General features: G+C 39.2%; 1 protein-coding gene across 4 annotated transcripts in view; it reads right to left on the bottom strand.

Annotated features, from left to right (window-relative positions):
- Positions 1–6,463: 6,463 nt before the first annotated feature.
- LOC133545281 (solute carrier family 22 member 4-like) overlaps positions 6,464–12,041 on the bottom strand; it is a 36,587-nt gene continuing 31,009 nt past the window's right edge. For all 4 annotated transcript variants that reach the window (XM_061890703.1, XM_061890702.1, XM_061890704.1 and 1 more), the window contains 4 exons: positions 11,411–11,625; positions 8,736–8,918; positions 6,805–6,940; positions 6,464–6,702 (listed from right to left, as the gene is read on the bottom strand). In XM_061890703.1, coding sequence (XP_061746687.1) covers positions 6,630–6,702; positions 6,805–6,940; positions 8,736–8,918; positions 11,411–11,625 — 607 coding nt within the window. In that variant the 3' untranslated portion in view covers positions 6,464–6,629. The remainder of the gene's footprint in view (positions 6,703–6,804; positions 6,941–8,735; positions 8,919–11,410; positions 11,626–12,041) is intronic.

Genomic DNA, 12,041 nt, shown 5'->3' with positions numbered 1-12,041 from the left:
GGGACCTGGTGAATGACCTGCAGAGAGCTGGGACCAAACTAACAAAGGTTACCATCAGTAACACACTACGCCGACAGGGAATCAAATCCTGCAGTGCCAGACATGTCCCCCTGCTTAAGCCAGTGCATGTCCAAGCCCGTCTGAAGTTTGCCAGAGAGCACATGGGAGAATGTCATGTGGTCAGATGAAACCAAAATACAACTTTTTGGTATAAACTCAACTTGTCGTGTTTGGAAGAAGAAGAATACTGAGTTGCATTCCAAGAACACCAAACCTACTGTGAAGCATGGGGGTGGAAACATCATGCTTTGGGGCTGTTTTTCTGCTAAGGAGACAGGACGATTGATCCATGTTAAGGAAAGAATGAATGGGGCCATGTATCGTGAGATTTTGAGCCAAAACCTCCTTCCATCAGTGTGTTTTGAATAGTTGACCAAATACTTATTTTCCACCATAATTTAAAAATAAATTATTTAAAATTTCCTACAATGTGAATTCCTGGATTTTTTTTCCCACATTCTGTCTCTCACAGTTGAAGTGTACCTATGATGAAAATTACAGACCTCTGTCATCATTTTAAGTGGGAGAACTTGCACAATCGGTGGCTGACTAAATACTTTTTTGCCCCACTATATATATGTATGTATATATATATATATATATGTGTGTGTGTGTGTGTATATATATATATATATATATATATATATATATATGTTAGGTCAGGAAAAACAAGAGGCTATATCATCCCTACAAGCCTGTTTTGTAGGTTTCCCTACTCATCAGGGGACTTTATGAAAAAATAAAATCCCCTGACGATCGGGGAAACCTGCGAAACAGGCTTTTCACACTAGGTTCGTAAACCGAGGTTACACTGTAATTATCTGACGTTTGTTTATTCAAAGCTATCAGCACCTTTAAAAACATGTAAAATAATGTTGGTTTGAACATTTACCTGGTTTGCATGGGAAAACATTTACAAAACCTGTAAAAACCATACAAACAGGAAAAGAAAAAAACATCAAAACAAACCAAACCATTGCAACAAGCTTTCAAAATGAAAAGAAAACGTTACATCAACCACCATTGTCATTGTGCGCATACAGCCTCACTGTGCGTGTTCCTTATCAGCTCTTTTACATTGAAATATAGAATTACATCACATAATTCAAACTCAGCAAAAATATAAATCCACTGGAAAAAAAAACCTGCAGCTCTTTTTAAAAAAAGTACCCTAAAAAGGAACAGTACAGATTTTCCATGGAATGTCAGAAGAAGTTTAAAAAAAAAACTGTAAACAATTGTGTATATTGTGTAGGAGTGTAACGGTACATGTAACCATGTTACTTGTGTCACGTAACTACTTTCTAAACTAATACAGCAAAGGTGCCAAGGAGAATCTGGTGCTTGAAAACCCTGTTTTGTGGTTAAAGTATTTGGTTTGGGAAATATTGGCCGTCTCTGTAAAATACATAATAAAAACAAGTGGATTTAATGGTAGTCTTGTTAATAGAAAGTAAGAATTGAACAATGTAAAAACCAAGAATAAGCTTTCTCACAAGTAAATTAATAATTAACACGCTTTAAACTTTGACTTGTTTGCACTAAAAAAACAACCTTAACTGTTATATATTATTTGTTATCAAAGACGAGATTAAAATTGTTATATAATACGAAAGAAGTTGTAAAATGGCAATGTTATGAGAATAAATTCGGATTATAAATAAAGTGAAACATTTACAAGAAGAAAAGAAGAAAAGAAAAAACACTGAGAAAAAGTCAGAAAAAGATAAACAATTGGCAATTTATGCTAAAAGTTCGGCTTACACGAGAAAAATTCAATTTTCATGAAAATGTTACAAATTTACTGGGGGAAAACCTTGGAATGATTTGAAAAAGTCCAAACTTTACAGGAAAATTAGAGCAATTTTACAAGATGAAAGTCAAAATTTGTCAGAGCATAATAGCTGTGAATGTATGCGAAATATTATTTTATACTAAAATACCGCAAATAGGTTGTAATCAGTCATAAGACTTTTGTTTGGAAGTAAACAAAGTGGTGGGCCACAAAACCAAATATAAAGTGAACTACCTGAGTATGCAAGGGGCCTAGATCTTACCAGAAAAAACTGATACGAGCAAAAAATAAAATAAAACGATCCCTATAGGTTTTCCAAAAATGCTTTGTTATAAGTTATATTAAAGATTATCTGTTGGGCGCGTTCCCAGACATATCAAACTATCTTGTGCTACAGACGCCATTCTACACGACAAAACAGATGAACATTTGGAAAAGCATGGAGGTCTACAACTTCTTTGTGTGTGGCCGAGTCAAGGAAATTGGTATCAAGACTTTACCGGATAAATATGCATCGTTTTTGCTCGGATAAGATTACATTTCTTGATTTAACTTTGCGTCTAAAGCAATGTTTGTTGCTGTTGCACGCGCTGTTTATGATTGGCATGATTACCCCCGTCTTTATCAAAATATAACTGTGGATGTAAACATTGTGTAAGTGCTGAAAGATTCATTTATGATTGTTTATCAAAATATAACTACAGATGTCAACATTGTGTAAGTGCTGAAAGATTCATTTATGATTGTTTATCAAAATATAACTATAGATGTCAACATTGTGTATGTGCTGAAAGATTCATTTATGATCCATACATTTTCTACCGCTTGTTCAGTTCAGGGTCGCAGGGGTGCTGGAACCTATCTCAGCTGCATTGATTGTTTATCAAAATATAACTATAGATGTCAACATTGTGTATGTGCTGAAAGAATTATTTATGATTGTTTATCAACATTCAACTACAGATGTTAACATTGTGTATGTGTTAAAATAATTATTTATGATTGTTTATCAAAATTCAACTACAGATGTTAACATTGTGTACGTGCTGAAAGATTAATTTATGATTGTTTATCAACATTTAACTACAGATGTTAACATTGTGTATGTGTGGAAAGATTCATTTATGATTGTTTATCGACATTTAACTACAGATGTTAACATTGTGTATATGCTGAAAGAATTATTTATGATTGTTTATCAAAATTTAACTACAGATGTTAACATTGTGTACATGCTGAAAGATTTATTTATGATTGTTTATCGACATTTAACCACAGATGTCAACATTGTATACGCGGTGAAAGATTCATTTATGATTGTTTATCAAAATTTGACTACAGATGTTAACATTGTGTACGTGCTGAAAGCATCATTTATGATTGTTTATCAAAATATAACTATAGATGTCAATATTGTGTATGTGCTGAAAGCTTCTTTTATGATTGCTCCCTTTGATAAAGTCTTAAAGGGTAACATTATCACCAAACCTATGCAAGCGTCAATATATACCTCGATGTTGCAGAAAAAAGACCATGTATTTTTTTAACCGATTTCCGAACTCTAAATGGGTGAATTTTGGCAAATGAAACGCCTTTCTGTTTATCGGTCTTGTAGCGATGACGTCAGAACGTGACGTCACCGAGGTAATACACCCGCTATTTTCATTTTCACATTACAAACTGGGTCTCAGCTCTGTTATTTTCCGTTTTTTTCGACTATTTTTTGGAACCTTGGAGACCTCATGCCTCGTCGGTGTGTTGTCGGAGGGTGTAACAACACTAACAGGGAGGGATTCAAGTTGCACCACTGGCAAGAAATCTGCCGCCAGACCCCCATTGAATGTACCAAAGTGTCTTCACATTTGACCGGCGATGCTAAGACAGACATGGCACAGAGATGTATGGATAACCTGCAGATGCATTTGCAACGATTAAGTCAACGAAATCACAAAGGTGAGTTTTGTTGATGTTGTTGACTTATGTGCTAATCAGACATATTTGGTCACGGCATGACTGCCAGCTAATCGATGCTAACATGCTATGCTAATCGATGCTAACATGCTATTTACGGTAGCTGTATGTACATTTGAAACTAGATACCCACATTTAATGCGAAACAAACACTTACCAATCGACGGATTTAAGTTGCTCCAGTGTCACAAGATGCGAAAGTCCTGATCGTTTGGTCTGCACATTTTACCGGCGATGCTAATAAGGCAGCCATGCTATGGGCCACTTCATTAGGTACACCCACGCTATGGCCGAATAGCGTCAATAGCTATTCGCTCAATAGCTTCAATTTCTTCTTCAATTTCGTTTTCGCTATCTGCCTCCATACTCTGACCATCTGTTTCAATACATGCGTAATCTGTTGAATCGCTTAAGCCGCTGAAATCTGAGTCTGAATCCGAGCTAATGTCGCTATATCTTGCTGTGGTAACCGCCATGTTGTTTGTATTGGCAGCACTGTATGACGTCACAGGGAAATGGACAGTGGTTTCGAAGATAGCGAAAATAAGGCCCTTTAAAGCTTTATTTAGGGATATTCCGGGACCGTTAAAATTTAGAAAAAAACATCAAAAAATACAACAAGCCACTGGGAACTGATTTTTATTGTTTTTAACCCTTTTGAAATTGTGATGATGTTCCCCTTTAACTCTTTTAGGTTTTGCTCACATTTGCTTTCTTTCTTATTTTGACTTGTTGAGTTGATGCTTTACAAAACACTCGTAGTAAAAATGTGTTTTAATGAATACAAACAATATCAAGATAATACTTAAGTGGGAAATAATATATGATAAAAGTATATCGAACAAAGCTTTAACGAAGTGATCACTGTAAACTTGTGCATTCTTCGACTCTGCTCCCTTGCATCCCATTATTTTTGTCGTTTTCCGTAAAATCTTGACATATTTCGGCCTTGTTGATTACTTTTCAAAGAAACGTTAATCCTTTTCGCGATTTCAACGGTCCCAACAACCGAAAACAACGCCAGCATAGGGCATTTTGCTTCGAGAAAGAACGCTGGCTCACTACTTCTAGTTTTCAAAAGTTAATGAGTCAGGTGAATACAACCTATACTGGGTTAATAGGTAGGAATATTACGAAAAATTCAAATTTTACATCAAGTGATTGTAATTGTACAAAATGAAAGTCACAATTTTTTTGTGTTAAAAAAAAAAAAAGGTGCGCTTGCATGAGAAACTACTTTTTTTTAGGGCGAAATACTGCAAATTTCTGCGGGGAAAACTCAAAATATTATGCAAAAAGTCAAAATTTTATAAGATGAAAATCGGCATATTGTGAGAGAGTGAAAAGTAAACAAAAAAATAAAATACCAGAAAGGTTGGCGCTGTAGTAGATGAAAAGGGTTACTGTATTTTCCGGACTATAAGGCACACTTAAAATCCTTTTTTCTCTCTCCAAACTCGCCTTTATAACCCAGTGCGTCTAATGTACGAAATAATTCTGGTTTTGCTAAACGACCTCGAAGCAAATTTATTTGGTACATTGTATAATGATGAGTGTGACCAGTAGATGGCAGTCACACATCAGAAATACATGTAGACTGCAATATGACTCAAGTAAACAACACCAACATTTTATATGTTCCATTGGAAGATATAGAACATTTCACACAAAAAACTATCAAAATGTTTTTAGTAAGACTTTGGTAAGCTATGAAGCCGCATTGCTTAATGGATTGTACTGTGCTTCAACATACGAGTCTGTGTATAAGGTAAGCCATATAATCCGGCGTTTTGTTTCGCAATGTATGCAAAAGCAACTTTTCTTATCTTCTGGTACCTGCTGATCTGTATTTGGGATCTGCATAAATCCTGAAAAATTGCGCGCGTCTGCTTTTGTAGTCCGTGTTGACACCGTAGTCAGTAAGCTTTTTCTCTATCTTCTTCTTATGTGACATTCATCCTCCGCTGTTGCCCTTTTGTAATATAAAGTAGTGTAAAGTTCTTACTTCTATCTGTCAGTAAACTTGCCAAGAAAGCACTAAAATATACCGGTGTAGTGAGTTAACATTATTCACCCAAGGAACTTTAGTTATTAGAGAGTTCCGGTCGGACGGTTTTTCACGGGACACATTTCCGGCGTTGTTGTTGTTTCCGGATGAGAAGACGCTGCTCCGTTATTGATTTAAGTAAAGTCTGAATGTCATCAAAACAGTTAGCTCCATCTTTTGACACTTTTTCCACTCCCGTCCTTGCACGCTACACAGCTACAACAAAGATGACGGGGAGAATACGCTACCGAAGGTGAGCCACGTAAATTTGGAAGCGACTGTCAGAAAGCGACTTGAAGATGATCTGTAAAACATCATCTATGCAACATTTTGACCAAAGTTATGTAGACCACGAGGAAATGTTTTACATTTACAAAATAAATAATACTAATATGACTCCTTTAATGTGTCCTATAATCCGGTGCACATTAATCGGCAGTGCAGAAATACGATATGATGAAAATTTTTAATTTCACAATAGTTTGTTTATTGTAAAATTACAATAAACGAGGTAGCTGAGATAGGCGCCAGCGCCCCCCGCGACCCCGAAAGGGAATAAGCGGTAGAAAATGGATGGATGGATGGAGGCAGCTGTTTGCAGTTTATTGGTTTACTTAAAAAAAAAAATATTGCACAAAAGCTATGCAGTTTTCTAATTTGTTTGCTTGCTATGCTTGATGTGACTGTCGCAAAAAATGAACGCAGGCGTTTTGATGGCGTACCGTTACACCCCTACAGTAGTGTGTATGTTACATTTCATGCTTTGGCATTGTCCATAAGTACCACAGTCACAGGAGTCTCAGCTTCCGGCATGCAGGGACACTTCATGCTGAGGGAAAACACAACCATGATCTTTAGCATGGATTTAAATATGCAAATAAATGCAAATAATGTACTTCATTTTCCAGGAAAATATGTGAGGGCGACGTACCGTTCCCTCTTGCGCATGTCCTGCATGCTGTCAGGAAGAGGTCGCCCAAAACTCTCAGGAAGGAGAATGGTGGCGAGGGCGGCCAAAACCGCCAAACTTCCCAAGATGATGTACGGAAGAAACTTGGAGTAGGACCCTGTGTCGACGAGAGGTGGTATTTAATTATTTTTTTTTACCTGTGATAAACTTATTTTTACACTTGCTCGTGCAATTAATACAACATTCAGAGTTTGACCCTAGAACAGAGTATTTCTATTTACAAACAGCATAATACAAAACCAGTACGGTTGGCACTTTGTGTAAATTGTAAATAAAAACAGAATACAATGATTTGCAAATCCTTTTCAACTTATATTCAATTGAATAGACTGCAAAAACAAGATACTTAATGTTCGAACTGAGAAACTTTTTTTTTTTTGGCAAATAATCATTAACTTTAAATTTAATGGAGCAACACATTGCAAAAAAGTTGGCACAGGGGCATTTTTAACCACTGTGTTACATGGCCTTTCCCTTTAAAAACACTAGTAAATGTTTGGGAACTGAGCAGACCAATTTATTAAGTGGAATTATTTTCCATTCTTGGTTGATGTAAAGCTTAAATTGTTCAACAGTGCAGGGTCTCCGTTGTGGTATTTAAGGCACCACACATTTTCAATAGGAGACAGGTCTGGACTACAGACGGGCCAGACTAGTACCCACACTATTTTACTATGAAGTCACACTGTTGTAACATGTGGCTTAGCATTGTCTTGTTGAAATAAGCAGGGGCGTCCATGATAACGTTGCATGGATGGCAACATATGTTGCTACAAAAACTGTATGTACCTTTCAGCATTAATGGTGCTTTCACAGATGTGTAAGTTACCCATGCTTTGGGCACTAATACACCTCCATACCATCACAGATGCTGGCTTTTGAACTTAATGCCTATAACAATCCGAATTGGTTATTTTCCTCTTAGTTCCGGAGGACACGACGTCCACAATTTCCAAAAACAATTTGAAATGTGGACTCGTCAGACCACAGAACACTTTTACACTATGCATCAGTCCATCTTAGATGGGCTCGGGCCCAGCGAAGCCGGCGGCGTTTCTGGGTGTTGTTGATAAATGGCTTTCATTTGCATAGTAGAGTTTTAACTTGCACTTACAGATGTAGCGACCAACTATATTTACTGAAAGTGGTTTTCTGAAGTGTTCCTGAGCCCATGTGGTGATATCCTTTACACAATGATGTTGCTTTTTGATGCAGTACCGCCTGAGGGATCTAAGGTCCATGATATCATCGCTTAAGTGCAGTGATTTCTCCAGATTGTCTGAAACTTTTGAAGATATTATGGACTGTAGATGGTGAAATCGCTAAATCCCTTACAATATCTCTTTGAGAATTGTTGTTCTTAAACTGTTCCATCAATTTGCTCATGCATTTGTTCACAAAGTGGTGACACTAGCCCCATCCTTATTTGTGAATGACTGAGCATTTCATAGAACCCAATCATGGCACCCACCTGTTCCCAATTAGCTTGTTCAGCTCTGGGATCTTCCAAATAAGAGTTTGATGAGCATTCCTCAACTTTCTCAGTCTTGTTTTCCACTTGTGCCAGCTTTTTTGAAACATGTTGCAGGTATCAAGTTCAAAATGAGCTATTATTTGCAAAAAATTACTACGTTTCTCAGTTTGAATGTTAAGTATCTTGTTTTTGCAGTCTATTCAATTGAATATAAGTTGAAAAGGATATGCAAATAATTGTATTTTGTTTTTATTTACGATTTACACAACGTGCCAACTTCACTTGTATTGGGGGTTTGTACATATAACATTTTTCCAATGTCAATTAGTGAAAAATTCATCGTCATCATTCCTTTTGTGTGCATGTATTTTGGAAATGATATCTTGTTTCTTGTCGAAACGAAAAGGTCGGACTCAACTCAGCTCCAGCAGGTAAGGTGTGATGCAGCTGCCCAGCCGCGCCACCGTGTTGCATATTCCCGCCGCCGTGTTCCGCAGCGCCGTCGGGTAAAGCTCTGTGGTGTAGGCGAACATAAGGCCGAAACCCGTGGTGATTGCGTACTTGCCTACCATCTCCAACAGGAGAGACAGGCTGGGATAACCTACAAGAAAAAAAAAACAAGGGCATGTCTATGAATGTTCTCATTCATCCTGGTCATTGTCATCTTCAGTTGTGGACCAGATCTGTCCTATCTAAATTTATGAGCATAAACTGATTAAGTCTACTCAGGTGAGGGACAAAACGTCTTCTAAGACAAACAAAATAGTCCAGTTGCGATCGATTGAATGCCCTGAGACAATGAAGGGCATGATGGATGAATGTGCAGCAATATGAAAGATGCACATTATGACCACAGGTGGTGCTGTAGGTTTCTGTCAAAGCTTCATGAACGCTCCCCAGCCTAATATAGTACTGTATGTACAGTATACAGCTGGGCAAAAAAGTATTTAGTCAGCCACCAATTGTGCAAGTTGTCCCACTTAAAATGATGACAGAGGTCTGTAATTTTCATCATAGGTACACTTCAACTGTGAGAGACAGAATGTGGAAAACAAATCCAGGAATTCATATTGTAGGAATTTTTAAGAATTTATTTGTAAGTTATGGTGGAAAATAAGTATTTGGTCAACCATTCAAAGCTCTCACTGATGGAAGGAGGTTTTGGCTCAAAATCTCACGATAAATGGCCCCATTCATTCTTTCCTTAACACGGATCAGTCATCCTGTCCCCTTAGCAGAAAAACAGCCCCAAAGCATGATGTTTCCACCCCCATGCTTCACAGTAGGTGTGGTGTTCTTGGGATGCAACTCAGTATTCTTCTTCCTCCAAACACAGTTTATACCAAAAAGTTATATTTTGGCTTCATCTGACCACATGACATTCTCCCAATCCTCTGCTGTATCATCCATGTATCCATTTTGGTATAAACTCAACTCGTCATGTTTGGAGGAATAAGAATACTGAGAGTGCTCAGATAGTATGGGGTATCGGACTGTCTTATTGTGGCGGTCTGCTCCCTGTACGATCAGTGTCAGAGCTTGGTCCGCATTGGCGGCAGTAAGTCGGACACGTTTCCAGTGAGGGTTGGACTCTGCCAAGGCTGCCCTTTGTCACCGATTCTGTTCATAACTTTTATGGAAAGAATTTCTAGGCGCAGTCAAGGCGTTGAGGGGTTCCGGTTTGATAGCTTCATCTGGCCAGGATCTTTAGCTCTCACAGGATCGATTCGCAGCCGAGTGTGAAGCGACTGGGATGAGAATCGGCATCTCCAAGTCCGAGTCCATGGTTCTCGCCCGGAAAAGGGTGGAGTGCCATCTCCGGGTTGGGGAGGAGACCCTGCCCCAAGTAGAGGAGTTCAAGTACCTCGGAGTCTTGTTCACGAGTAAGGAAAGAGTGGATCGTGAGATTGACAGGTGGATCGGTGCGGCGTCTTCAGTAATGCGGACGCTATATCGATCCGTTGTGGTGAAGAAGGAGCTGAGCCGGAAGGCAAAGCTCTCAATTTACCGGTCGATCTACATTCCCATCCTCACTTATGGTCATGAGCTTTGAGTTATAAACGAAAGGACAAGATCACGAGTACAAGCGACTGAAATTAGTTTCCTCCGCCGGGTGGCGGGGCTCTCCCTTAGAGATAGGGTGAGAAGCTCTGGCATCCGGGAGGGGCTCAAAGTAAAGTCGCTGCTCCTCCACCTCGAGAGGAGCCAGAGGAGGTAGTTCGGGCATCTGGTCAAGATGCCACCCGAAGGCCTCCCTAGAGAAGTGTTTCGGGCCCGTCCGACCGGTGTGAGGCCACGGGGAAGACCCAGGACATGTTGGTAAGACTATATCTCCCGGCTGGCCTGGGAATGCCTCGGGATTCCCCAGTAAGAGCTGAACGAAGTGGCTGGGGAGAGGAGAGTCTGGGCTTCCCTGCTTAGGCTGCTGCCCCCGTGACACAACCTCAGATAAGCAGAAGAAGATGGATGGATGGATTTTTCTTATGAAGAACTCTGCTTCAATATTCAAATTTTCCGGTGTACAAACCATGTTCAGGAAACAATTTAGTTCATAAATGGAGGTTCTGCTGTAAACAGTGTTTAAAAAAAGTAAGTTGACCCAAAAAAATCATCCAAATCTATGTTGGACGGCGTTTGGAGAGTGTGTGTCAACAACTTGAGGGTTTCATGTTCAATCACCACCTTCTACCAACCTAGTCACGTCCGTTGTGTCCTTGAGCAAGACACTTCACCCTTGCTCCTGATGGGTTGTGGTTAGGCAGCACCCGCCATCAGTGTGTGAATGTGGGAATAGTGTCAAAGCGCTTTGAGTATCTTGAAGGTAGAAAAGCGCTATACAAGTATAACCCATTTACCATTTAAAAAGTTCACCCCACACACTAAAAAAAATATGAAATGCTAATGTTTACCTTTGATGAGCAGTGAGAACCCTTTTGTGTAAGTATTAGAATCAAATTGCCTAAAAAGTCCAGTCAAAGATGACTTCTTGTGACAGTTTTTTTTTTTTGCTCGATGCCTATTTAAAACTATCTTAAACGCTGTATATGTCCGGGGGTAGAATTGCAAAGTATTTGAACTCAGCTCCTGTGTTACCTTCAGGCACCAGCTGCATGACGTACAGCGTTAAGGCGGAAAGCACCAAGGTGGCGATGACGGACAGCCTCCGCGAGACGTAGCGCAGCGCCAGCCAGCTGGAGACGTACGCTGGCAGCTCCACGGCGCCGGAAATAAAGCAACTGAGGTAGGTGTTGTCATGGAGCTGCGTGGTATTGAAGGAGATGCCGTAGTATCCTGCCGACATGGTGAAGCTGGGGGACACAGGAAATATACCTTACGCCACCTGCATGCCAACATCTGGCCACTAGAGGGCGTTTTCCCAGAACACAATCAGCTGTTACCTATGTGAGAGCTTTTCTACCTTGGGAAAACCTGAGATGAATAAACAGAAAGGAGACTAACAGGTATGTCATACCTGGATAACAGTGTCAGTTTACTGCAAGCCAACACTTGGGGGAAAACAAAACGTGCGACTGAATGTCTCAGATGATCAAAGTAAGACTACAAATACATTTGAATTATTAGTTTTTTTTCTGCTTATTAACTCTCATAAACTCCATTGTTAGCTGACTTTTGCTAGCATTTATTCATGAGTTAGAATGTATAAAAAAATAGAAAAAGATGTGTTCTTAATTTGCATAAGGATTGTGAATAATAGTCACAATTC

Source organism: Nerophis ophidion, linkage group LG28 (assembly GCF_033978795.1).
Source record: "Nerophis ophidion isolate RoL-2023_Sa linkage group LG28, RoL_Noph_v1.0, whole genome shotgun sequence".
In the NCBI taxonomy this organism is placed as follows: domain Eukaryota; kingdom Metazoa; phylum Chordata; class Actinopteri; order Syngnathiformes; family Syngnathidae; genus Nerophis; species Nerophis ophidion.
This window is presented reverse-complemented; position numbering and strand designations above follow the sequence as displayed.